The sequence below is a fragment of the Lepidochelys kempii genome, chromosome 3 (assembly GCF_965140265.1).
Source record: "Lepidochelys kempii isolate rLepKem1 chromosome 3, rLepKem1.hap2, whole genome shotgun sequence".
In the NCBI taxonomy this organism is placed as follows: Eukaryota; Metazoa; Chordata; order Testudines; family Cheloniidae; genus Lepidochelys; species Lepidochelys kempii.
In genome coordinates this window covers 7,922,406-7,950,215 of record NC_133258.1, presented here as the reverse complement: position 1 = coordinate 7,950,215, position 27,810 = coordinate 7,922,406, and the positions used below count along the sequence as shown (strand labels likewise).

At 43.5% G+C, this 27,810-nt stretch overlaps 1 protein-coding gene across 9 annotated transcripts in view; it reads right to left on the bottom strand.

Annotated features, from left to right (window-relative positions):
- Positions 1 to 1,032: 1,032 nt before the first annotated feature.
- HMBOX1 (homeobox containing 1) overlaps positions 1,033 to 27,810 on the bottom strand; it is a 142,863-nt gene continuing 116,085 nt past the window's right edge. For 4 of the 9 annotated variants that reach the window (XM_073335637.1, XM_073335645.1, XM_073335639.1 and 1 more), the window contains 5 exons: positions 9,172 to 9,254; positions 7,412 to 7,507; positions 6,085 to 6,179; positions 5,772 to 5,873; positions 1,033 to 3,181 (listed from right to left, as the gene is read on the bottom strand). In XM_073335637.1, coding sequence (XP_073191738.1) covers positions 3,044 to 3,181; positions 5,772 to 5,873; positions 6,085 to 6,179; positions 7,412 to 7,507; positions 9,172 to 9,254 — 514 coding nt within the window. In that variant the 3' untranslated portion in view covers positions 1,033 to 3,043. Of the gene's footprint in view, positions 4,476 to 5,771; positions 5,949 to 6,084; positions 6,180 to 7,411; positions 7,508 to 9,171; positions 9,255 to 27,810 lie in introns of those variants that run through there. The other 5 variants (XM_073335638.1, XM_073335641.1, XM_073335642.1 and 2 more) reach the window with 5 other exon arrangements.

Sequence of the window (27,810 nt, the reverse complement as noted above, 5' to 3'; positions counted from 1 at the left end):
TTCCTCTGGTGCGGGGAAGACTGCTGTTTACCGGCAAGCTGCAATTTAGGATGGAAGACCCACTGATCTCTAATGATACACAAGTTGTTCATCTGCTTATTCTTTTTGATGTGTTATGAGACACAGGAGCTGTAAGACGGTGCTAGACAGAGTGAAGGCCAGATTCTCTTCTATACAGTGGTGTAAATCCATTATTTTTAGTGGAGTTATTTCAAATTTACACCAGTGCAGCAGAGGTCAGGATCTGGCCTTTACTGTATTGGTGTTATTCTTCCTTAATGCTCTAAATAGATGTTTGTTTTAAACAATGAATTTTTAAAGGTAAAATGTAAGCAATCTTTATTTTGTAAGTGCAGCTATCAGTTTGATTTGATTCTTTAAAATGCAACAGCTAGAACAAACCCTGGTGGAAATATCAGCATAAAGAGGCCATAGATTATTAAAATCTCCTTGCAATAAATTGTGGTGGTTTCTTGTCAGCTCTGTGTATGACTGTACTATGAATAAGTAGGTAAAATTCCACTGAAGCTGGTTTGCTGGATCATCCTGCGGCGCAAAAACACCCCTCCCCCGCTCTTGCTCACTAGTACCGAAAGATTCATACACACACACACACACACACACAAAGAAAGAACACTGCAATGATGACTGAAACAATTTCGTTCTTTCCTGAGTCTATTCTGACACTATTCATGAATTTGCCTACTCAAGAAATACAATAAAACAGAAAAAGACAGCTCCATTCTGCTTCAGTGATCTACTGCTAAAGAAAGCACATATATTTTCCAATGAAATCCATAAATAAACGACTGGACCAAGCCCTGCCTATATATCTTCAAAGTCACAGGGACAAAGAGGTGGCAACTCCCCCACATCTACCTAAACAGCTTTCACAAGATTAGCAGACATAAAGATGATCTAAAAAGAAAAGGAGGACTTGTGGCACCTTAGAGACTAACCAATTTATTTGAGCATAAGCTTTCGTGAGCTACAGTTTGCGAAAGCTCATGCTCTAATAAATTGGTTAGTCTCTAAGGTGCCACAAGTCCTCCTTTTCTTTTTGCGAATACAGACTAACACGGCTGTTACTCTGAAAGATGATCTAGTTAGTCTTTACCTTCAGGGGGTTTAAGGCTGGCTAAAACCCTGCTGATGTGCCACAATTTCATCTTTCTTTCTTTCTTTTTCTAAGTGCTTGCAATTATATCTGAGGGTTTCAAGTTGCAACCATCTTGCAAAGCTGGGGGATGAAGAGGAGATGGGAAGGAATAAAAACTAAACAAGTCATAGTAACTTCCCTTCACCTTTAAAAATGAACAAAAGACAAAGGAAAGCCACACTTCAAAACAAAGCCATCTTCCCTCTTAAACTATTTCCATATAGCAGGGAGGATAAAATGGAATGCCATGGCAATGCTATGTAAATGTATTCATTTTTTCAAAGATATAATGCAGCCTAGACCGTCTCTAACGCATCCCGTGCTACTTCCAGGGAACAGTTTCCTCTTACCAGCAGCGACATATCACTTTTATCAGGATGCCATGAGATCACTTCCACACAATGCCAGCAGATGTAATTTTCTTAGATGCATACACAGTTCATCATTTAGATACTAGATGACAAGGTGATCACAGGGTGACTCTGTAATGCAAGTTTGTCGTTTGGTATTTTGAATTCTCAAATGATAAAAAAAAGATTTATCAAATATAAATATCTTTAAGAAAAAAGTAACAAAAGTGCTACATATGATCAAGGAAAAACAATTCCATTAGTTTCTGCTACTTAAAGTAGGTTTGCTTTACAAATATTACCACATCCATTATCAATATGGCTTCCCGTTATTAATTAAATTGTCTTAGCAGTATAGCTTTCTCACACCTTAACAAGGACAGAGTAAAGAGAACACAAAAGCGTTACACCCTATATCTCAAGGAGGAGATCTTCCTGCCTTTTAAGAAGTGTTCATATTTGGGTGAATATTTATGCCATGTTGATAACTAGCAGAAACTAGATACCAAAGTCCTCCAAAAACCTTTCAGGCCTGTTGGGATTGCAGGCAGTAGTTACACAGACTTGTACAAACTCACCCATTTATTATCTTAATCCCTTTTTTTTGAAAACATTGCTTTTGAGAGGGGCTGGAGGGGGAAAGGTGAGAGGAAGAACAAAAGGTAACGCAACTTCTATGACAGATCGATAGAGTCTAGACCTCTTCGGAGCAGGCACTGCTAGATGTGCCAAATAATGAATAGTGGTTTTGAGAAGTGGACTGCCATCCATTAGACATTCAGCTCATTTTTCATGTGATCCCAGGCTGGGCTTCTATCATGGTCCCAGAGGCAGAAGGCAGTATTTTATCCACTAAGCCATGCAGCTTGTGAGAGTAGAGGATGTCTGTGTTGAATATGTGAGCATCAACCGAAATGTGTGAATATGTTTCCCGTGGACATGCTCAGCGCAGTACCCAAAAGAAGTATATCAAGTCACTGTGTGACCAGTGAGGCACGGCTTATTGCAGCTGGAAATCACTTATTCCCATGCTGAAGTGGGGTTTCTAGTGTTCTTTTTACTCTCTGTTGATACTCCCAATATGGTGTCCATCGACCCTGAGCCTCTACCTCAGCTTCCATCCTTTCAGTCTTGGAGAAGGAAAAGCGTACAGACTAGTTTTACATGCTGTCTAAGGGTATCCAAGATTTGACATGTAGCCTAAGACTTGGAACTGAGGGCTCTCTAAAATACCTGGAAGCACTTTCTTGGAATGCTAAGACAAAGCAGCAAGATTTTCGAGCCACTGGGGCTGGGAGAGGGAGGTTGGTTGGTTGACTGATTATTTACTGGGAATTAATACTGAGAGAGTATATGCAAAGGCTGAGGGCACCATGCCATCTTCACAGAACAAGACCCTAACAGCTAACTGACGTACAAGAAACTGCAAAGTTATACTGTAAGAAGAACACATATTAAGGACCGAGGAAAGTCTGCTAAGGTGCTACGTCTAAAACTAAGTTACTTCTTGTTTTGACCCTCCCCCTTCTTTGTATCAGTCGTCGTCTAGGGCCTCTGTCTTGATTTCGTTGGTTCCTTGCCGGGCCAATGCCAAGATGGTGTGGTTTACTGCTGCCATTTCCACGGCTAATGAAATGGGATCTTGGTGGTCACTATGGCTAGTGCTGTCATCCTGTGTATGCAGAAAGGAAAAAGATGAAGCGTTGTTAATTAGTGAGCATTCAGTCTGAGTGAAAGAGTTTTTAAAGTGAGCAGTTAACTAAGGGCCGCAATTACACTTTTGCTAACTGGGTAGGGTTGAAAAGAAACATGGACTCCCTTTAAGAAAATGTCATTCACTGGGCAAACACAGGTTCATTGAAATGGGCAGGGCAAGGTGTGGAGATTCTGTTTATTTTCAATAGATAAAAACTGGTTAAACGCAAGCTTAGTGAGGAATGTATTAAATAATAAGGTAAGTGTGATTTAGTGTAAAATAGAAGTGACACATATATACATAGGTTCTATTTTATATAGGGATACCCCTATAGACAATTGAGCACTAAACCAGCTGCTGAAAATGTCCCCGAGAGATAAAAAAGGTGGTGAAATGACCTCATGCAGGAACTGCCACAGCAGATCACACAGTCTAGCCAGCCTTCCTGCTACATGCCACACCGCACTTAATTAAATAGTGAAAACCTGTGGGTTTTACTGCTGCCTGCACTGCAAGTCAAACAGATCTGTCACCATACTTTCCTGTGTGTCTTTTTTCTAAACACTAAAAAGAAGCCTCTTAATTTTAACAGGACAACAGTTTACTTGTTCAGGATGTGTGGTTGCTGCGAAATACGAAGAATATGGGGAAACTTCGCTGCTATAGGCCTGCTCTCTGGCCACCCAGCTCTGAAGGCAGCGCAGAAGTAAGGGTAGCAATACCGTGATCCCCCTAAAATAACCTTGCAAACCCTGCAACTCCCTTTTGGGTCAGGACCCCCAATTTGAGGTCTCCCCTGTGAAATCTGTATGGTATAGGGTAAAAGCACACAAAAACACAGATATCATGATCCGTGACGCATTTTTCATGGCTGTGAATGTGGTAGGGTCCTAGGAATAAGACAAAGTCATAGAGTTTAAGGCCAGAAGGGAACAGCAAATCATCTATTCTGACCTCCTGTACATCACTGACCACTAACGTCACCCAATACCCGCACACTAAACCCAACTACAAAAATCCAAGTTCTAATCCTAAATCTAAAAACCAACTCTTTCTGGGACCTTGGGCAAACTAAGCATCAGCTTCCCACCTTTCTGAACTGGGGGTAAAAATACTTACTTACCTTACAGAGGTCTTGTGAGAATTAGTTAATATTTTACAGCATTTTAGAGAGCAAAAATGCTACATATTTTTGTCATTATTACATCAGGCCCATGATGAAGAATTTGCAACAGTATCATTTCTAAATCAAGATGGCAGGTGGTGATTGCTGGTGGGACAGAAATGCCAGTTTTCAGTAAACTCCTGAGGCTGCTTAACAGAATCTCTTAATTTGCCATGAATTTTGGGCCAGATGTTCAAAACCCCACATGCACATCAGAACTTGTGTGCATGCTTTTGAATACCTGACCCTAAAAGTCATATAAGTGAACTAGATCATGCCGAGAAAGTGTAAAAAACACAATCCTTCTGAAGTTGTATTAACATTATGTTATTAACTTTAATGGTAATTGGATAAACTTTATGTTTTAAAGTTTTCTGGAGTCTGAATGATAAAACCATAAAACCTGTGTTTCAGTGTAACGGCTGAATGGGTGTTAAATGGTCATCAGGACAGCTTTCCACAGTAATCCATTTAACTTTTAATGCCTAATTATCCTTTACAGTGGAGTCTGGGCTAGATCATTGAGAACTGCAATGTCTAAGGACTCTGAACAGAGAATTTTAATGCAATTAAGCAAATTATTTCTCTTTCCAAAAATATGTTGGATAATACAAAAATGCAGAAAGAAAGAAATGGTTTGGAATTCTAAACAATGCATCTGCTAAGCCATCAATTCCTCTATCTCACAGGCATGCAATTAAATGTGCTTGGCTGCAATTTCAAAATATATCACACCAATTATTTAGGAGATTCTGACCTTGCACAGCCATACGGAGCAGAGCTCCACCAACTATTCCCAGAGATGGTCTATAAAAGGATCTTCGTCCTCCACCAAAGAAACAGCAGCAGCTCCAAGGATGGTGGAAACAGAGCAGGTATGCCAGCACCTCTCACCCAATCACTGTCCCACTGGACTTGGGCTGAGCCTACTGGGGTAGCTACTCCAGGATACTGGCCTCCCAGTAACCACATGGAGATGAGATCTCCTACTTCTTTCCAGGGATGGCCTATTAAGAAAACCCCAACAAAACCCAGACACCTGGGTGTGGCAGCATGAACACAAGGAGCAAAGGAAGCAGAACCATCTAAGTGAACTGTTCAGTAAGGTCAATGATGTCAAATGAATCTATCCAAAATGGACTTAGTCACCATTGACTCTGCAGGGGAAGATGGAGAAGGAGAGGTGGGATAAGAACATGGGTGCCTGATGTCACAGGGACGCATGTTTGTGCCCAACACACTGCAGAAATGGTTAAAGATCTGTACATCCTTTCTTGAAGGTTAACCACTGTACCAGTGCCAGAGATAAGGACAGCTTGAATTATGCATGGTGCGTAGCTTGAGTTAACACTGTCCTAGCATTTTTCAAACATTGTGTGTTGTGTGAATGGTGTCACTTGCTTGTTTGGAGCAGATCCTCCTGTCTTCTTCTACCTTCTCTGCTTCTCTGCCTCCCTCTGAACATCTTCCCTCCTCCTCCCCATTGCGTACTTGCCAAGTGTCCTGTTGTATGACAATAAATCCAAGTGGGTGAATACTGGTTTCTCACACATTCAACAGGGGAGCTGTGCTCTTCCACTTTCCCCATTAAAATTACATGAAAGAAAAAAAAAGAAGGAAGTCTGACTCATGAGAGGTACAAGGCCCCATGACGCTGAAGTGTCACATGCGGGGTCTCCCATCTGGGGCCATGCAGCTCAGCTCAGATTCTTACCTGCTCTGAATAGTCATTCCCATCGACGTCATCGCTATTGGAATGGCCTCCTGGACTCTGTACATCTATGCCATGGCTCTCCAGGATTGCTGCTTCTTCGAAAAAAGCAAATGGATCCCTAAATTATCTGATGCATTACCAGAATTAAAGACAATCCATTTTTAGGCATTTGAAGAAAATGGACTAGCAAGGTCAATTCTTGGCCTCCTCCTCTCAACTCTCCACAATTTGGGGTGGGTGTTGAGTGTTCACCTCTGTTGCCCCACAAAATTGTTTCCATTCTTCATGTCTAATCATCAAATCTTCCTTCTTCCCCATCTAGTCTATAATGGACAGACTCTCCTTTGTGCATGCAGTGTTGCTGTAGCCGTGTTGGTCCCAGGATATGAGAGAGACAAGGTGGGTGAGGTAATATCTTTTATTGGACCAACTTCTGTTGGTGAGGTAGACAAGGTTTCGAGCTACACAGAGCTCTTCTTCAGGTCTGAAGCTCGAAACTTTGTATAGTCTGCAGAACCAACACAGCTAAGTTTGTGAGCTGTATCCTATTCCAGCTTGCACACCGTCAACAGAATTGTTTACTATGTTCCAATCAATTATGGCTCTGCAAACCTACTGAAGGCAATAGGTGGCACAGGGGTAACCGAAGGAAGAATTTGGCCTGCAGAATCCTTGGTACGGTGATGGAATTTGAGATGTAAAGAACGCATCTTGACTTTCAGATCTCAGTGGAATCTTATAGGGTTGGCAGTAAGAAAAATCACCACCATTTTGACTTGTAAAATGAGTACATTTGAGCTAGATATTACTGAGGCAAGAAACTTACACACAAAGACCCCTTTTTTAAAAATCGCTTCCCCTTTCCCCCTGACACTTTTCAGAGTGGGACTACACTTTAAAGGTTTTAAACTCAGTACATTTTGAATTTCCCCTATCCCCAGTGCAGAAATTACTGCTTCTCTTGCTTCATTTGGGACATCTAATGGGACTGGGCCAATAATCCGGTGTTAGGGAAATATGAATCCTTCTATATTGATCAGATTCAGACTTAAAACAGAAATTAGGTCCTCTAGTGACAGCCGAGCACTGAATCATTTTTCCTGTCCTACTACTGACATTTGTAAACTGAGTCCCCGATGATAGTTTAGAAATGTTGAGAAGGTGAAAGATTTATTTTAAAAAGTGCTTTAACTGACTATTGAAAATGCTTGGAGCTCCTAGCCATTTGCATTAATAGAATTCAATCTTATACTTTCCATCTCCCTCGAGCTGGCCTATCTACTTAAGCCCTTCGGGCTGTCTGAAAGCAGGTTCTCGGATACATTACCGATATTGGCTCTTCTCTTGATTTCCTTTCTTCTGTTGGCAAACCAGTTGTACACTTTAAGGGAGGTAACTCGTTCCAAATCGGACAACTTTTTGCCTGTGAAAATATACAGTAGAAAACACACAGTTGTTTACTGGGTTTCACAGGTATGGATGACACTTTGCACATGCATATAAGATCAGCAGATCCCTGCCCTGTGATAAACCCTTGAAACTTAGAGTAGACAGCATTAGAGAGTGGAACTACATAAGAACAGTTCACAAATGAAATGCAGGGCTTTTCTTTGCAACTACAGCCAGCTCAGTCCTAAACTGTGATAGCGAGCAAAGCTGCTCTTCCAATTCAGGTACTGAGATTCAAGAGACCAGGATTAAATTCACAGCTCTGCCACAGAATTTGTGCATGACCTTGGTCAAATCACTTCACTTCTCTGTGCCTCAATTTTCCACAGGTAAATTGGGGATAATACTTTCCCGCCTCATAGGGATAATGTGAGGCTAATTTGGTTACTGAGTCTGAGGTGCAAAGGTAGTGAGTGCCATAGAAAAGGGAGTAAACATTAATAAGAAGTGAGATATGAGGATGGCAGAGAGAAGATCTAGTAATAGTAATAACAACAACTTATATAGCATTTTTCATCAGCTGATCTCAAAGTGCTTTAGAAAGGGGTTGCTATCATCTCCATTTTACAGATGGGGAAACTGAGGCACAGAGCAGGGAAGTGACTTTCCCAGGGTCACCCAGTGACAAAGCTGGGACTAGAACCCCAGGATACCGAGCCCCCAGTACAGTGGTCCGTCCACTCGACTAGATTGCCTCCTTACTAGTTATAGTCATTAATGCTAAAATTGTCACATATGTTAGGACGTCTCATCCTAGCTTTTCTTTTTCTCCTTTGGGTTTATTGCATTACTTTTAATTCCTGTAAACAAACGTTGCAGAATGTGTTATCTGCAAGGTTTGGGTATGTTCTACTATTTCAACTAAGCAAAGGCAGGTGGGTTCACCTCTTCAAACTAAACCAGATACCCCCACTTCATTCCAGGTACCATTTCTCATTTCCTACCATCACAGGAGCAGGAAGAACGGAGAAGATGCTGGGGAGGGGGGAAGGGAAATGAGATCCTCCAATTTAACACACACAACCTACAGGGCAGGTTCATGTCTAGAAGCTACAGAGAAGCTTGGACATCAGGAGACCAGAGCTCCCTACTTTGCCAAGGATACACCATGTGATCGTAGGCAAGTCACAGTCTCTCTGTGCCTACATTTCGCCATCCTTAAAATGAGATCAGTAATAACAATAATAATAATAATGCCACATAACCACTTTTGTAGAGGGCTTTGAGATCCTCAGATAAGAAGCGCACATATTTGTAAAAGTAAACTAAAAATAATTGGCTTTAAAGAATGCAAATCTCTGAAATTTGTTCCCTTTCTATGGATACCCCACATGACCCTGTATATATGAAATGTTTTGATGCTGAACTTCACATCTAGCTCTCTACTATTTTAATTAGTAGAAATTTAACTTTCAGACATCAGTGTTTTGGTCTGAAAACTACATTAGCCCTCATGTTCATCCAAGTACAGCAGCGTGAATGACACGAGCCATACAGCGCTCTAGGAAAAACTTACTACTGGTTGAGAGCACTAAATTGTTAGTAACAGCCATAAAATGAGATTTGCTGAATTTAGCAGGAGATGTTGAAATCTAATTGCAGACTCCTTTGAGATGAACAGCGTGATCAGGTCCTTACCTGGCTTTTGTATAACTGCATTACAGGCATTTGCAATTTCTTCTCTCTTTGCCTCATCAGGATATTGATTCTCATTGAAGTAACTTCAGGAAAAAAAAAGGTTTTCAGAAATCAAAACATGAATGCACCAGAACAGCTTTACTAAAAGGTGTCAATGGCTAGTAAATGCACTGGTCTTAAAGGGACAATACAGACACATTAGGTTTTATGTTAAACAGTATGTGCATGTTTATGTATTACATGTGAACACACAGTTCCCCTTTAAAACCTTCTCAATCGCCTTAGATAACCAAATGTCACCGCCACACTTGCACTGTTCCCTATAGCAAGTGAGTATGTATGAAAAAATAGAAAATGCGGCAAATACCAAAGATACTATTGCAAAGTGAAGCACTTCTGGTAGGAAACCCCACCGTTAGTACTGAGGCACCACTACTCATTTAATTAAGAACATAAGAACGGCTATAGTGGGTCAGACCAAAGGTCCATCTAGCCCAGTATCCGGTCTTCCAACAGTCGCCAATACCAGGTGCCCCAGAGGGAATGAACAGAACACAGGTACATCAAGTGATCCACCCCCCATTATGTGATAACTATTTTTTCTGCATGAGCCGTCTCATTCAGTGCACAATGTTCAATATTTATGTTGATTCTCAGGGTTCAGTAAGCATCTCTCATTCATTATGTACCTACTTCCACACTGACCACCAAAATCTTCACATTTTACCAGGAAACACATAACTACAGCTGTTTTGAGTCATTACTGTGGGAGAATGTAGTGGTTTTCTTACAAGGGTTCTGTGAGTGCAGAACTATATAGTAATACTCTAAGAACTATGAATTAACTCTAGTATGCACTTTTAAAATTATATTTGCAATTTAATAATCGTAAATTTACTATAGGATAATAAGATACTATTTTAGTGCTATAGCTTTTGATAATTATTTTACTATACCTATAGTTTTGCTATAAAAATTATAATTTTACTATTAGAAATGTTTTCCTTAGCCTTAACAAGCTCAAACAAACTGATTTAAAACCTGTAAGCCCAATCAAACTCCCATTGAAGTTAATGGTGCTGGTTCAGACCCTATATGCAGGAATCACTTCATTGCTTTTCAGTTTTCATCCTAGGAATATATTTGTATTTGTAGGGGTTATTTTGCAAAAGTAAAAGTCAAAGTTACAAAAGTTCCCCCGTCAGCTTGGTAATGGACTCTTAAAATTGTTGCTGTGTATTTAAGGGAACAAATTTCGCTTTTTATTTTTACCAGGAGACTATGTAGCAGTGGACTCATTAAGGAGGCAGCACACACCCCCACACGCAGGTGTGCACCCCGCCACCGCATCTTTGTGCGCATCTGCTCCCAGCATAACTTCATACAGTCGATATACCCTGATTTTTCAGCTAAAAGTTGCTATATATAAATAAACGGATGAAACCAATTTAGGTCGCCTTGCTGTTAAAAGCATGATTTTGTTCCCTATAATATTTTGTTCCCAAGCTACCTGCGAACACCGGCAGGTAACAGCGCTCCCCCTAGTTCGCTTTGGAGATTCTTCCACAGCCAAGGCAGCCTCATGGTGAGTAAATTTTTGTACATGTCCAGCCTGAATTTTCTTTTCTTGCCTTCCAGCCCTGCTGCTCACCCTGCACTTTGTAGTTACAGCTACACGCACAATCGGAGCCCTGCCTGCGGGCTGGCTACTCCTTGATAAATTGCTCATTTCGCATGGCAAGAAGTACTGTTAATGTGCATCCATTTGATTTGCTTGCTTAGAGAACAACTGCAACCACTGAAATTACATTTTTAAGCGAGGAGCAGAATATAGAAATTAGTGATTTGGGTACTAAATACCGTCTCTCTGTCTCACACACACACACACGCCCACCCTTCCTCTTCTAGGTTTCTTGTTGAGAGTCTCTCTTACGGACTAAGATAGGTCTACGTAGGCACCTAAATCCCAAACATAGGGACACAACTCCTAGTTTTGGGTTCCACCGAGATTCACGGAACTCCGGCTTGGTGGCCACCTAATCCTGTAGGCACCTAAACCTCACTCAGTGCTTACATTTTTGCTGCGAGTCTCCTAGGCCTCTATGTTTCTGCGCCCAGAGATGCGCACTGTAGCCTCATGCTAGGCCAGCTGTTCCCCATGAGGGGGCATGACCCTAAGTGAGGTTGCGCCATCAGCAGATGGGGTTGTGGCAATCCCGAGTGTGCAGACGCCATTTTGCTCCACACAGCATGGCCTTGTGGGTATGGTGCATGCAACGCCAAGCTGTGCAGAGGATGACATTTGGTAATGGCATCCTGCATGCTGTCTGGGCTCACGGGAGGCTGAAAATGGGGTCATGCAGGCAAAAAGTTCAGGAACCACTGCTCTAGGTGTACGAATGCCTATTTCCTGCCTAAGCCCAAGGGTGACCCACAAAGCCTGGAAAGATAGGCTTTGCCCACCTCTCTCGCCTGCGGGACCTGATCTGGTAGGCGAGCTCTGAGCATGCCTTTTGGACTGGGTTCCATTCAAAATCTGGCCAGAGGAGGCGGCAGCAGTGGGGGCCCCCATCATAACACTTAGCCCAGTGCACTCATCTGCAAAGTGGGACACCCACGTTCAATGCCCCCCTCTGCCTGCTGTAGAGAAAAGGATTTGAACAGGGGTCTCCCACCGTTGAGGTGAGTGCTCTAATCATTGGGCTATGAGATATTCTCATGTGGCTCTCCCTCAATCTCCCCTGTTGAAGGTGTTCCACTTGGGATAAATCAGAATCACCGGAGCAGGGGGACCAGACTCAGGACTCCTCAGTCCCAGGTGAGTGTTTCTAACCACTAGGATATAGTGTCATTCTCTCTCTCTGCCCTGATGTCTATTTAGGTATTTATCCAAAGTGAAACAGTTTGAACAGGAGATACTGAGAGACCCACATCAGAATAGCCCAGTGGTTAGGGCACTTTATTCAGAGGTAGGATTCTGCCCGATGGGAGAAGGGGAAATTGAACCCAGGTCTCCTACATCCCAAGGGGAGTTCTTTAACCACTGGGCTAAAGGAGGTATCGCTGCCGCTTCTTCCTATTTGGGGTTGAGTTAGGTGCCTGTTTAGCTCATTCTCACAAGAAACTGGTTAGGCACTTAAGTCACCTGGCTCCAGGAGTGGGGCTCCAGGCTGTGGATTGCAAGCAGAGATAGGGACCTCTTTGCAGCCTGGATTTAGGCACCTAACTTTGTGAGAGGGGTGGGGCTCATGACACACCCATCTTGTCTGCATGCAGCTAGCTTAGGCAGGAAGCCACCTAATGTGCTGGCTTTTGTGGATCCCATTCTTCAAGCACCCATCTCTCTCCATTCATTGTCCAGGGAGCTTAGCTCAGCTTTGTAGATTCCATTGCAATGCTGAGTGCTGCAACTCTGAACTCCCTTTGAGGATCTGGGCCTAAATCCTGAGAAACTACACACATCTACAATCCACACTATGCCTGGTGCCATTCTGTCTTAAATCAGGGCAAGCATCAGCAAAGGCTGCAGGGCTTTATTTGATCTGGCAATTTCCCAGGCCTGGAATCAATGTAATTTTCATTCTTTGAAACATACCATCCCTTGGATATACAGTACCATGGAATATTCAGCACAGAACTGTCCTCCCTTACAAATTCCTGTTTGCGGGGATTGTGTTTGTACAGGACTTTTTTCGAAAAGGGAATAACAAGGAAAGAAAGTGTAAAGAAATGTATAATGAAATGTGTTAGAAAAACACATATTATATATTTAATAGTGTAATACGAAAATGTAAAGGAATTTGTTGCATCCTGTAAGTATCTTGCTGACACAGCTCTCAAAACACTGGTAAAACAACTTCAAAGGCTAAAAAAATCATGAAGCTGGTTTGTGTCTTACCTAGAGTGGATTCTTGGTTGGTGTAGATAACAGGGCTAAGCACACTAGACAAATGTGTGATTTGTTAGCCAGACGCAACTCTCCTTAGTAAGACAGACTAGGGGGGATGGATTCTGACTGGACAGGACTAGTCAACCAAGGCCACAAGATGCAGACAAGTATGAATAAGACAACTGTTTTAAGAAATAATGGAATATGTGAAAGCAATAAAAGGACAGCTGGTTAAAAAAAAATAGACAAGGCGGTACCAATTAGAGTTTTAGCAGGATAAATAAAAATGGATGTTTTAGAAGGATTTGGAGTTAGTTATTATATGTGTATGAAATATATTTAGAATCGAATGGTTATAAATAAGGTAGTTTTAATAACGTGTGCCTGCTTGATGTTACGAGACAAGGTATAATGGACGCATGTATAACAAAGGGGGCTGGAGGACGAGGAGCCAAGCAGGACCCTATCAGAGAGAACCAGCATGGACCTGATGATGACAAAAACAGCCTACCTATACCCCAGAACTGGGTAACTGATTGTTACTCTATCCTGCTCTCTCTGTTTTACTTCTGCTTGATTAAGTTGGTGATATATTGTCCTAAAATTCTCTTATTAAAGCTTTAAACTAGTTAGGCTTAGTAATTGGGTTCGAAAAACACCCCCCCAAATGACAAACGTTTTAATGACAAAAAGCGCTGGTGTGAACAGTGCATTGTTGGCAAGAGCCATTCTCCCGCCGACAAAGCTACTGCCCCTCGTTGGGGGTGGTCTTATTTTGTTGCTGGAGAGCTCTCTCCTGATGACAAGGAGCAGCTACACTGCTTACCCCACAGTTGTAAGGTGCACAGCGTAGACATAGCCGTAGATGCTGGGAGTTGCAACTCCTAACTTTTAGGCACCCTGCCGCCTAGAGGAATTCACAACTGAGAGCTAGGCACCTACTGTCCCTGTGCAATGCATGGAAAGTGGTAGGCGCCTAGGCAAGGGATTCACAGAAGCCAAGACGCTGAGTGGGGAGCTGCCAAAGTCCCACCCCTCAAAAGGAGTTAGGTGCCTCTCCTCGGGATTCTCCCTCTCTAGTCAGGCTGCTAAGCCAGCCCTTTCTTATGAAAAATTGTGATGGTTCTACCACGGCCACACAGATACCAAACAGCCCAGAGGGATTAGAGCATTCACCTGAGAAGTGGGAAACCCAGTTTCAAATCCCCACTCTGCCTGATGTGGTGCAGGGCCTTGAACCCAGGTCCCCCATCTCACTGGTGAGTATACTGACCAGTGGGGTGTAGGCTATTGCATGGTGTGGCTTTCACAATCTCTCTGATTGAAGTATAAGGGACTGCAATCTATGCACTAACCACTAGGCTCTCCCTGGCCCAATGTCTACCTAAAGCTCTGCTCCAACACTGATTGGGGATCTGAACCTCGGTCTCCCACATCCCAGGTGAGTGCTCTATCCACTGGGCTATTGGGTCTTAGGGAGACATCATTACCACCATCCTCCCTTCCTACTCCTCGTGGATTGGGTGTGCTGAGAGCATGCCCACAGGACCAGGCGACACAGGTGGGGGAACGTCTAGTTTGAGAAACCCACCAGGGCTTAGGCATGAGCTAGGTGCTGAGTTGTTTGGCAGTGTCAGGAATTAGTCGGCAGCGTGCACATACATCTGCAGAAATGTAGGTGCCTACGGGACTTTAGACGCCTTCAGGGTTAGGCGACAGCTGAATGGGGGTGGTTTGCGAATGCCAGTGATGCCAAAATGTTGGACTTCAGTGCCTAAAGGGGCACTTAAGTACCTAATTCCCCTTGAGAATCTAGTCCAAAGATGAAGTCTGCAAATCTGCCACAAATAGCTGTATTAGGTTTCCTGTGAAAACTCTATTTCATTTACAGATACTTGCCAAAAATCTACAAAACATAAAACAAACCCCATGAAATTAGAAAGAGAGGGAAAAACTGTCATGTACTAAAATCATAAGGTGACAGCCTGATGTTGTACTCCTGTACGCGCTGGATGATCCACAACCCTGTACCTGGTGGACGATGCTCAAGCTTAGTAAAGAAAAGCAAACAAAAGCCAACGTAAAAATGCAGGAAAAGCTCTGCATCTGAGAAACAGGGAGACATATTAATAAAGAGAAGAAAATGGAGAAGCCGTTCGCGAGCCTCTCATTCAGCCCATAGCTATGTGCTACACTGAATGCACTATTAACAAGCTGCAGGCTACCATATGTTCTGGCTGGCTCCAGTGCCTTGGAAAGGGAACAATGCTTGCTACCCGTAACAGAACTCAGGTTTGTGATGAGTGGGAGCAGGCTCCTTTGGACAAGCTAACCCTTTTCACAACATGAGGAGGAAATGACATGCCAATAGCAAAGTTTCATGGCGGATGCACAGAATGTGGTGAGGGTGGGCATTAAGGAGGTGTTGGGAGCGACTCCTCAGTTAAGATTAACAAATTCATTTGAGCATAAGCTTTTGTGAGCTACAGCTCACTTCATACAGACTAACACGGCTGCTACTCTGAAGTCAGTTAAGATTGTTGAGATTTAAGTTTAAAGCAGAACTAGAACCCCCCTGCTTCACACTTAAATGGACAAATTCACTCTCAGATCTGGCACAATAACCACAGGTGGTTTGCATTAGTAGAGATCACTTCTCTCACTCTCTGTCCATAGCCCCTTCTAGCTCAAACCCTATGCGGCATCTGAATTCCCCCCACTCACCCATCAAGCCTCTAATAGCCTGGTACAACTCCTTTCCTGCCCCTCCTATTAACTCAACTCACATTTTCCTCCACATCCAGTCTCCTGGACAGCTCCTCCCATCAACATTCGTAATCCCCAATGTTCCTTCTCCCCACCATGTTCAGCTTTTATACTTTGATCGAGCAATTCTGTCAGCTACTCCAGGCAGAGCAGACTGAAATTTTCCAGTCTAAAAGACAAAGATCTCAGAAAGTTACAAGCAACGAAAAACAGGTTAGAATGGAAAATTTTATGCAACCTTAACAGTAAAAACCACACTCCCACTATACTAACCTACACTCTTGTAACACCTTTCATGCAAAGATCTTAAAGTGGTTTATAAATATTGTATGCTACATCTACACCCTCCTCCACTTCTTTTGGGGCCCCAATCTCATCTGGCCCTATCGGTGATACCATAATACAAAACAAAACAACTAAGGGCTTGCATACAAGGTGCAAAAGGACTATGTTACCATGTACTAGGTACTTTTTCAGAGTGTGCTAGCAGGCTCTACATGGGACAGTTACAATCCAATACATTAGAGTACTCTCAAAATCACATCCCCCTAGTTCGCTGCTGGTGCCATGTAGACAAGCCCTAAAAGCTTCCCAATATCTCTGTAAGGTAGGTAAGTGTTATTATACACATTTCAAAGATGGGGAAACTGAGGCACAAAGACATTAAGGAACTTGCCACTGGCCACAGCTCTGGTGGCAGAGCTCCGAACAGAGCCTAGGAGCACCCAGTTGTTACCACCATCCATTCTCCCTGCCACAACCCAGAAAAGAACTCAAGAGTCCTCATTTATGGTTCCTGTTGAAATCATTGGAGTACACTCTCCCCCAGAGAAAGGGACAGAACCCATGAATCCTGAATTCTAGTTCACAGCTGTAACCACAAGACAACACTCCATTCACAATACTGGAAGTTCCCTAAAACTTCAGAAGAAAAGCCATGAAGCAAACTTAGAAGATATAAGAAAAATAGTGATTAAGCAGGCACAACTAAATCCTGCAAAGGGATTATGCTTTCTAGACAAAGGGCAGCTGTCAGCCGAGTAATCACTGAACACCTTCAGCGAAGAAACCAAATGATCTCTTTTGCAGAGAATGACAGTAAAGGATTAAAATGAAAAGTGGCCAAATAATTTACATGAAATGAGAATCCATAAGATGGGAAAGAATGGAGATATCCTTGAAGCAGTTTCATTTCAATAACACTGAAGTCTAAAAAATTGCAGATTCAGAGAAAACCTTTCAGGGATAATGTGCCTGGGACAATGACAAGTCAGAGAATCTATCTCAGCCCAGGGCTCTGTAATGTACATTTACACATCTCCACCAAGGTGCCCCTATTTGAATTCCAGCAATAGCTGCCAACCTTTTTGCTCAGTTGTAGAGTTTAGTTTTCCAGGCCAAGATCTTATATACACCAACTAATGCCCTCAGCCTCCCATTCTGTTGTGATCCCACTGATCCACAGTAGGAGTTTTATTGCTCCACATCCAACTGCTGGAAAGACAAGGGTTCGAAGTAACCTAAGCTCCTTAGCAGTGTAAGAATGGATAGCACTGGGGCATCAGCACTGGGGCTCGGAGAGGGGGTCTAGGGTATTAGTTTCAAAAGCCTGAAACACCAATACTGCCAAACAGACCCATGGCTTGGAACCCTTAGTACAGGGTGCCACTCTAGCAGCCTGGGGTTCAGGATACCTAATCATTTCCACATGTAATTCATTTCTATTTGTCAAGGAAGCTTTTGAGCTGTGAAATATTTCATCTTCTGTGGGGTTCTCTGGGTACCTGCTGGAGCCTGAACAGCGCCCTGTGTTATAGCCACTATCTGTCCAGGGGAGGGAGGAAGTGACAATCCCTCAACACCAGCTCCCATTTGGTTATTGCTGATGGGTATAAATTGCCTGTCCCACAAGGGGCTGTGTTCATGCTCCTGCAGTCCTCCTGCTTCCAGACACATACTCTTTTTTCAAGGCTCCCGAGTTGTGTTTAGTAGCTGTAGGCCGCCACGAATTTAAGCTCCACGTTTACGCTGTTTGAAAACCACATCACATTCTGCTTTCCAAACAAGCGCAGAAGTTCTGCCAGCTGCTTCAACTGAATTGCCGACTTTATCCCTCGTTAGTACATTTATCAAGGTGGCATGTCTCTGGCTAGGTCAGGGGTCTCAAACACACAGCCCGAGGGGTTATTTTCTGCGGCCCGCCAGCTCCCTGCGGCCCCCACAGCATTTACCTAGAGCGACTCCGGCCCAGCTCCCCGCCTGCCTGCCCCCACGCTGCTCTGGGAAGTGGCCAGGACCTGGGGTAGGGGGGGCACAGGGGTCTGTGTGTTGCCCCGGCCGCTCCTCCAGGTACCTCCCCCCGAAGCTCCCATTGGCCGCGGTTCCCCATTCCCAGCCAATGGGAGCTTCGGGTGGAGGTACCTGGAGGAGCAGCCAGGGCAACACACAGACCCCTGTGCGCCCCCTCAGCAGGTCCCGGCCGCTTCCCGGAGAGGTGCAGGGGTGGGGTGGGGTGGGGTGGGGCGGGGAGCCTGTCTTGCCCCCGGTGTGCATGGCGCCAGGCCAGATCCACCCCCCGAACCCTTCCTGCAGCCAAACCCCCCGCCCTGAGCCCCCTGCTGCACCCCACAACCCTCCTGCACCCTGACCCCCCTGCCTAAAGCCCCCGCCGCACCCCTCCTGCACCCCAACCCCCTGCCCTGAGCTCCCTGCCGCATCCCACAACACTGCTTCACCCCGACCCTCTGCCCTGAGCCCCCTGCCGCACCCCACAACCCTCCTGCACCCCGACCCCCCTGCCTAAAGCCCCCGCTGCACCCCTCCTGCACCCCGACCCTCTGTCCTGAGCCCCCTGCCGCACCCCACAACCCTCCTGCACCCCGATCCCCCTGCCTAAAGCCCCCGCTGCACCCCTCCTGCACCCCGACCCCCTGCCCTGAGCCCCCTGCCGCACCCCGCACCCCTCCTGCACCCCAACCCCCTGCCCTGAGCTCCCTGCCGCACCCCACAACACTGCTGCACCCCGACCCTCTGCCCTGAGCTCCCTGCCGCACCCCACAACACTGCTGCACCCCGACCCTCTGCCCTGAGCCCCCTGCCGCACCCCACAACCCTCCTGCACCCCGACCCCCCTGCCTAAAGCCCCCGCCGCACCCCTCCTGCACCCCAACCCCCTGCCCTGAGCTCCCTGCTGCACCCCACAACACTGCTGCACCCCGAACCTCTGCCCTGAGCCCCCTGCCGCACCCCACACCCCTCCAGCACCCCGACCCCCTGCCGCACCCCGCATACCTCCTGCGCCCCAACCCCCTGCTGCACCCCACCCCTCTGCCCTGAGCTGCCTGCCGCATGCTGTACCCTGACCCCCTGACACACCCCACACCCCTCCTGCACCCCAACCCCCTGCTGTACCCTTTGAGGGTGGGGAGGGGGCGGAGTTGGGGTGGGGATTTCAGGAAAGGGGTTGGAATGGGGGCAGAGAAGGGGTGGGAAGAGGCAGGGCCTCACGGAAGGGGTGGAGTGGGGGCGGGGCCGGGGCAGCAGTGCAGGTGGTAGTGGTGGTCAGTGGTGCGGCCCTCGGGCAAATGTACTAGTCCTCATTTGGCCCTCATGGTCATTTGAGTTTGAGACCCCTGGGCTAGGTCTACACTACCGCTTATGTCGGTATAACTTATGTCGCTCAGGGATGTGAGAAAGCCACCCCCCTGAGCAACATAAGTTACACCGACCTAAGTGCCGGTGTGGACAGCACTATGTTGGCAGGAGAGCTTCTCCTGTTGACATAGCTACCGCCGCTTGTTGGGCATGAAGAGATTAAACAGCTTGCTCAAGGTTATATAGGTAGTCTGTGGCAGAATAGAGACTCAAACCTAGATCTCCTGAATCCCCACCAAGTTCTTTAACCACACGACCATAGTTCCTTTCGCCAATATCTATCAAATGAGCACTACTGTTTATTTAGTATTAAAGACCATTTCTTTCCTCATTAGTCAATTTTGCAGTTGAGGTCAGTGAGATGCTAGAGCTACCAATCTCCCAAATGGGGACGAGAGTAGTCCTGTGGGAGGCTCCTAGACTATGGCTTCCACACAGAGAAATAGTTGGTAATTATAGCTATCTTAGGTTTTTCTATTGCTGTCTGCAACTGCAGGATCTATACATCTAGCTAGGAGTCTTTGTAGATTTAAAGGCCAGGACTATTATGATCATCTAGTCTGACCTCCTGCATAACCCAGGCCAAAGAACCTCATCAAGCCCATATCTTCTGGCTGAGCTAGAGTGGATCTTTTAGAAAGAGAGCTCCAGTCTTGATTTAAAGACTTCAAGAGATGGACAATCCACTGCATTCCTAGATAATTTGTTGCAATCGTTAATTACCCTTACTGTTTAAAAAATCTGAATTGGTCTAGCTTCAGCTTTCAAGCATTGGATTTTGTTATGCCTTATTCAGTGAGACTAAAGAGACATTGTCAGACATCTCGTCCCCAGGCAGGGACTTGTAGACTATGATCAAGGCATATCTTAACCTTCTCTTGGATAAACTAAATATATTGAGCTTCTTGAGTGTCTCACTATAAGAGCATATCTTCCAGGTCTCAGAAGATTCTTGTAGCTCTTTTCATGGAAGGAATGAGTGTGGAGGAGGGATCTTAACGGGTGCAGGTTACTTAGAAGATCATAGATACGTAAAATAGTCATTACATTTTAATATACTTTAATATATATTTTTTATAATTTATATATATAATGAATTTCACAAGATTAAAAAAAATATATTTACCATGATTTTACAATTTCCTTTACTACAAATAAGTGTTTGGATCTCCCAGGAGAAACAGCAATTTACGAAATGCTTCCCAGCATGCATATAGTTTGATACTGTAGATCAGGCACAGGTAATGTATCTCCTGTAGCAATGCATGAGAAAGCAAAGACTTTCAAAGCTACTATAAGACTAACTGTATTTTTAAAATATGTTTCTCCTCACTAATTTGACAGCAGTTTCAAGCACAGCAAAGTTCTATCAAACTATTAAAATTATCTCAAAATGTGTTTGTTTAAAAACTGAATTTACCTTACAATAGCTTTGAAAGTCTCATACCTTCGGAGGGTGATCTTCACTTCCTAATCTATAGCGTCAGACTGTCAAAGTAACTACTCTCTAATTGTTAATTATTCTTTATTATAGCTAAGGCATTTTTAATTTAATTTTAAGGCGTAATTTATTCTTCCTGTTAATTGAATATGGTAATTAAAATATTTTTGATAACATACAGAAATTTTCTGCTCAACAGAAAGATTCTCAATTATTAAACATTTGAAACAGAGAGGTCCTTCCTGGTTAAAACACCTTGAAGGCACTAAATGCAGACAGTGGTTAAAATCATTGAGAGAGGCCCCTGGCTTAACTGTGTTGCTGGTTCCTAGAACAAGTATGTACAGAACCACTGACAGACAAAAAGAGAAGAAAAGGGACAGGAAATTTTTTAAAGCTTGCAAGTAGATAAAACACCAAGACTTGATAAAGTGTGAATTATTCTGTAATAATTCACAACTAGCTGGGGCAATACACCTTGAAAGCTGTGCCTAACAATGCACCTAAGTATGAATCATTATAGCTTGTCTTATTGCTTTATTTACTTGATATATGTTACTTAACATCAGAACTATAGACTACAGATATATTTATGTACCTTGATATTAACTCCTCTGTGCATAAGCTTCTCTTGCAAAGATTTAATAGGGTGACAAGTGAGACCTTTATATAGACGCCCATCAAACAAGGAACTCATTCAAAACTTTAAACCTTGTGCAAGTGTTACTAAACTACCCCCAAATATAGCTATCCACCTATACTGCCTTGTGCTGTGGATTAGTTAGTTCTCACAAATTAAGTCAAGGAAGGGTCAGTTCTTGGACAGGGAACCTCCAAGGAACACCTAAGCGCTGCAGAAAGGGGTGTTGCCAATTCAGCAATGGCACCCTTTCTGACAAATCAATGCACCACCAAAGTCAGCAGGTATTCTGCTCCTGGAGGTACCGTCCTGCAGAGATGTATGGTAAAACTGAGGTCCTGACCACTTGTGATCATTAAAGGGTTCATTTCGTCAGAGCAGTGAATGCAAGTTTTCAGGGCTTGATTGGATACTATAGTAAAGGGTAACAAAGTGGATTACTTGTCTTAAACCTCATTCAGAGCTCTTGCAAAAAGTGCCCGGGGAGCTTTAATGACAAGATATGTTTTATGTCACATTTGGACCACAGTCGTTCCAGCAGCCCAGCCCAGCCCAGCCTAGCCTTCAAAACTGCGTAGGGGCATAAAGTTCTGGTCTGAGTCAGGAGGAGTTCTGTATTGCCAAGTGTTTAAAAATAAGGAACCCAAAATCATGATTGTAAAAAAAAAAAAAAAAAGGGGGGGGGGGGTGTATTTTTATTTGCCTTCTGGGTTTTAAGCCAGGGTTCACTGTGGTCACATTTCTCAGCCTCTCTCTGCAACCTTGAGGGCTAGAAATTTGCTTTAAAAAAAAAAAAAGCTGAGATGCTCACCTAATCACATGCCTCCAGGAGTTAAGGGTTTAAGAAAAAAAACCAAATATAGTGAGATTCATGATAAAATCATGAGAGTTGTCAACACGGAGTGCGCTATTGCTGAATTACCAGCACCCGTTCCCCACAGTGCCCTAGGTTTCCCTTTGCCATTTCCCAAGTACTGACCTGACCCAGCCCTGCTTAGCTTGGGACAGCTTAAGCAATCACAGTCGGAAGGTAAAGTTGCAGGTCAGATAACATCTGGAAGTCATTAATGGATTATACACAGGTTCAAAAGACCAGTTCAGGCCACTTCTTATGTGGTGCCATGTAAAGGTGCTTGGCAAAATGCAGGATTAAACTATCTAGTTCGGACTGTAACAGCAACACCTTGTTTGTAACATATGGTAAAGTTATCGCTTATACACTGCCTCCATGGGCAGGAGATAAACACTCTTATAGCCTGCATTTATATTAACCTTTTACTTACAAAAACAAGACATCTGAAAAAGATGGGGGTGCTCAGAGTAATAATGTTACTTAATATAAAATCCTGTAATAATACTTGACACTTCTAAGGCACCTTCCAGCTTAGGGTCACAAAGCCCTTTATTAACATTAAAGACTATCACTTCCCACCAACTTTCTCAGATAGCTGTGTATTATTAGGCCAATTTTTCAGAGAGAGAAACTGAGCAGTTAAGGGGCGTGCACATAGGAAATCATCAGCAGCAAAACCACGAACATGACACAGCGCTCCTGATTCCCAGGCCTGAGCTCCAAATCACAGGATTTCTCTTTCTTCCTAGACCTCCGCCCTGCCCCCCATACTCAATTCAACAGAAAAGCCAAGACTCTTGAGGGGGTCTATTCTTCCCTCCAGCATTCACATCCCACGCTACTGAGAGTGGGGCTGCCAACAAGAAACTGATCAGCTGATTAACAGAAGATTATGGAGTACAGGGGGCGGGGGGGCGGGCGTGTGCGTGTGTGCTCACTTTACTCGTATGTTGTGTGGCCCCCCTGCCCTATCGTCATCCTCTTTGTTGCACACAAAATAAGCTTTTGGTGTTTGTACAGCACCTTGCATAAGGTGCATGCTGCTGGAAACAAATTTAAAAATGTAACAAAACATGGGGGTTACACAGGTGCCATCAAGGGAAAATAGGCCTCCTTTGTAAACCCAGCAGTTGTATAAGACACAAAATGGAAGAAGAAAGCCCCAGTGACACTCTGCAGATAAAGCCCATAGGATACTCCAATGCAGCATCCTTTTGCCTCCCTGTTTAAAGCACTCCACTACCCGACAGAGCTTACATAAATACATGATACAACCTCTCCGAAGAGTTTTAATCAGGAACTTAATTTCCCAATTTCTCCTGTTAGTAACTCCAAATGTTGCTTGGACAAATATCTTACATCTGCTGCTAGATAGTTTATTTCCTCTGGTGTGGGTTTGGGACTCTATTCAAAGACTAGCTTGCAGGAAAGCTAGTTTCTAGGAGAGGAATGGTATGAGAATCGAATGAACCCAAGTGATGCATTGAGTTGGATTCCACTGCCACGCATCTAACTGCTGACAATAAGATGCCCCAGAACTGAAGGTGACAAGATGCTAGCCTGCTTGCTAATTCCTTTACAGTTATTTCTAGAACACACAAGAGGTTAATTTTTTAATCCATTTAAGCAAGGTTTGCCCTGAAGATAATACCCTGTGCAGAGCTGGGTGATTTCACTGTGAGAAGCAGAGATCTCCCTAGATGAACTTGGGCTCTACACGACTCAGCTTTGTAGGTCATAGTTGATAAGTTCTCTCAGAGAAGTCTAAGCAGATTGGAAAGGAGCCAAGGGGTGAAAGTTAAACCAAAGCAGTTTTTTGAACAGTAGTATTTGCTGTTCTCTAGGACATAAAGGTACCACCGCATTGCTGGAAAGCACTGAATTCTCCAGCATCCTGCTCACAGAACACAGTGAAATATACAGGAGTACTAAAGAGCAACCAAAAATGTACCACCTTTAAAAAAGGCGCTGAGGAGAGCCAGGGAATTCCACCTGAGTGAGCCTTACCTAAATTAATAGAAACAGTAGCTGAAAGATCATTATAAAATATCTAGACTGAATGCAATATGCTAGGGACATGTTTGCAAAGCTTCTGTGAAGGAACCCAACCTCTTAGAATTCATGCTAAGGGATAAAGGAGACTGGTATATATAATTTATTTGGACTTTCAGATAGGCCTTTGATACGATCCCTTACAAGGGCTATTAAAGAAACTAAGTAGCCACTGGGTGAGAAGAATCTGTCAGATTAAAACTGGTTAAGAGAGCTGTAGAAAGAAGTGGACAGCAGCCAAACATAATTAGAAAATTATATACTACGTTATTTACCTGCTAAACTAGGTTTAACTCCACCACAAAGACATTGGCTCCCGAGAGCTGCAATGATCACCAAGTGCATGATTTTACAAAAATGGAAGAGTAAGGCATATACCCGGAATAGAGCAGCAGTATTTGAACCTGTCTGAGTTCACAGCCAAAGAAAGAATAGCTTATCCCTGTAGAGAGCAATTATAACAGATACATTTCTAGATACGTTTAGATAAAGAATTTTGAGATGGTTCAAAGACTGTGAGACTTCCATTCTACCTAACTCCTCCTCTTTTTCCCTACCTCTTGGTCCCTCCTTCCCTTAGTCATGTATATTTTCCCCTATTTTATTACTGTTACCGAACAGGTTATGTCTGTGTGGTATTGTCCAGTTTTGCAGCTTTGACAAGCTGTAAAACTGCACAATTGCATAATTCTATTGGAGACCCTGTGATGCGTGAAGTACTGGAAACAAGCACAAAAAGGTAAATGACTTACACCTTGTATCTTTCATTGTCTGTTTCTTTATGAAAATACAAAATTAATCACAAATCCAACCAACCACACCTGGTTAAGAGGTAAAAAAAGGGTCAATTTTTAGCATAGAAGGACGTTAGTAAAGAGGTACACCAAGGTTCCATACCATTATTATTAATGATTTCCATAAGGCTGAGGCCCCACTCTGCTAGGCTCTCTACAAAGATATAGTAAATGACATTCCTTGCTCCAAAGAGTTTATAGTCTGAAAGAACCAGTGTTATTTATTACATTATTAATATCCTGGATCTAAAAGAGGGAGACTGATAAGACTGCAGAAAGAAAACTCTTTAAATTACATAAGAATAGGGATTCTTGGGATTGGTATATTTAAAGGAATTGTTGGGAACTTTCGAAGGACTTAACAAAAACCAAATGACTGAATTTCAACAGTAACATTTCTCCAAAGTAGATAAATGCAGGACGATGCACATTGGAAGGAGCAATTTTCAACTTCTTCTGTGCACTAACTGGTTCTAAATTAACTGTAAGCTACTCAGGAACAAGACCTAGGTATCATCGTGCACAGCTCAAAACATACACTAAATCAACTTACACCAGTGGCCAACAAAGCAAAAAAGAAGTTAGGTTGTTTTAGGAAATGTTAGAGACTAATCCTGAAAATATTTTCATATTGATATCAAATTGATAGCATGCCCTCCCCCTGGCATACTGCAATTGGTTCTGGTCGGCTCCTCTTTACCCAAATGGGGTCTCAAACAGAACATAGCAGAAATGAGAAAGGTCCATAAAAAGGCAAAGAACGTTATTAGAGGCATGGAAAAACTTCCAATATCAGGAGAGGAATCGAATTCTTTAGTTCAGCGAGGAAATAAATAAAAAGTGATCCGACAGTCATATATAAAACAAATGATACAAAGCAGGTAAAGGAGGTGCTCCGTTATATCCTCTCTCAGTATGCAAAGGGACTGGCAGTGAAATTTTTAAAAAGCAACACATTAAAAACTGATAAAAGGGAAATTCTTTATTCTTTGTATAATTAGCCTGTGGTTCTCACAAAGTACTCTAAAGAACTTAGATTCAAGAAGGATTAGATATGTATATGAATAATAAGAATGCCCACACCAACCCTAGTCAGGATAAAAATTGATGCTGAATATCAATTTTTACCCATAGCTGTGTAATCACCAAAAGTGTCTATTTTGGGGGGAATGGGGAAAAAAAGGGGTGGGACTACATCTTCCTCTAAAGCATCCGATCAATGTAAAACACAGATGGATTTTCGATCTGATCTGCTATAGCAATTCCAATGCTGCTAGGAAAGGACTCTCTTCTTAAGGCCTCATCTGAAATCATAGATTTGCTGCTTCTCACCTGCATGAGCAAGACAGAAAATACTACAGTGCCTGGACTAGTACTGGAGAAAGATGGGAGAGTGTCAAGATTCGATATGGGGAGCTGCCCATTTTAAAATGTATTGTTATAGTATCAGGTAATGCTGCTATAATTCAGATTGTTATGAAGTGTAACCAGTAGTTAGCTAAGAGGATTATTTTTTCTTTTATTGAAGACAAAAAAAAAGAAAATTAAGTTACAAAAGGCTCCAAAATTCTCCTCAAAAGAGAAATAACCCATTAGGTGCAAAATCCTTACAAGACAGCATTGCCTGATGAGCTGTTTGAACGTAAGTTTTTGTATGTATTATATTTTACTGTGTGCAATCTGATTGGAAAAACTGGGATTTGATCATTACTGATTAGAACAGAAAGCTAATTGCATAGTGTGCATGTCTAAAATGGAACATGCTCGATGTAATCCAAAATAAGGAAGGCGCTATCCAGCAAGAATAATACGGCTGTTCTTGCATTTTATAAAAACATACAGCGGTGCCCCTGAGTCCAAGCACTTGAGCCTCTGAGCAGTAAAAAGCCCTTGCTGTTATGTCTGAACTCTGACATGTCCTTTTAGTCAATATGGTGTGTAGGTGCCTGCCCTGGAGGATCTCAATAGCACTTCACAAATATGAACAGCAAATAATAAATTAGCTCGCCATTCCTTCCACAGGCCTCAAAGCATGTAATGAGGTGAGCCTCCAGCTGGACTTGATCCTGCAGAACTTCAAAAGATGAAAAGTCAACAGCAAGACTTGAGGATCCCTCAATCGACTTCAATGGGAGCTTTGGGCCCATGGCGTCTTGCAGGAGGTATTCCCCCCCTCTCTGTGTGCTGGTGATGCAGATCATTATTTTAGAGATGGGGAAAGCCAGGCACAGAAGGGTTCAGTGACTCACCCAAGATCACACCATAAGACAGTGGCCAGAGTTTGACTGTCCACAGGCTCCAGTTCTATCCACTTGCTCATGCTGCTTCTCCAAAATCAAGCTGAGGAACACAAGTGGAATTTCTGAGCTAACTAGTGGCATCTGTCATATTGACAAGAGAGCAATGTTCTGTCTCTACCAGTATGTGAAGAGACTGAAAACCAGTTCCCTTCTGCTCTGTTGCCAGGCTGGGAAGGGAAGAACAAGCAGAGCCCTAAACTTAGATCCCTCTTGAACACTAGGCAGGAAACAGGGTACATCTACACTGCCC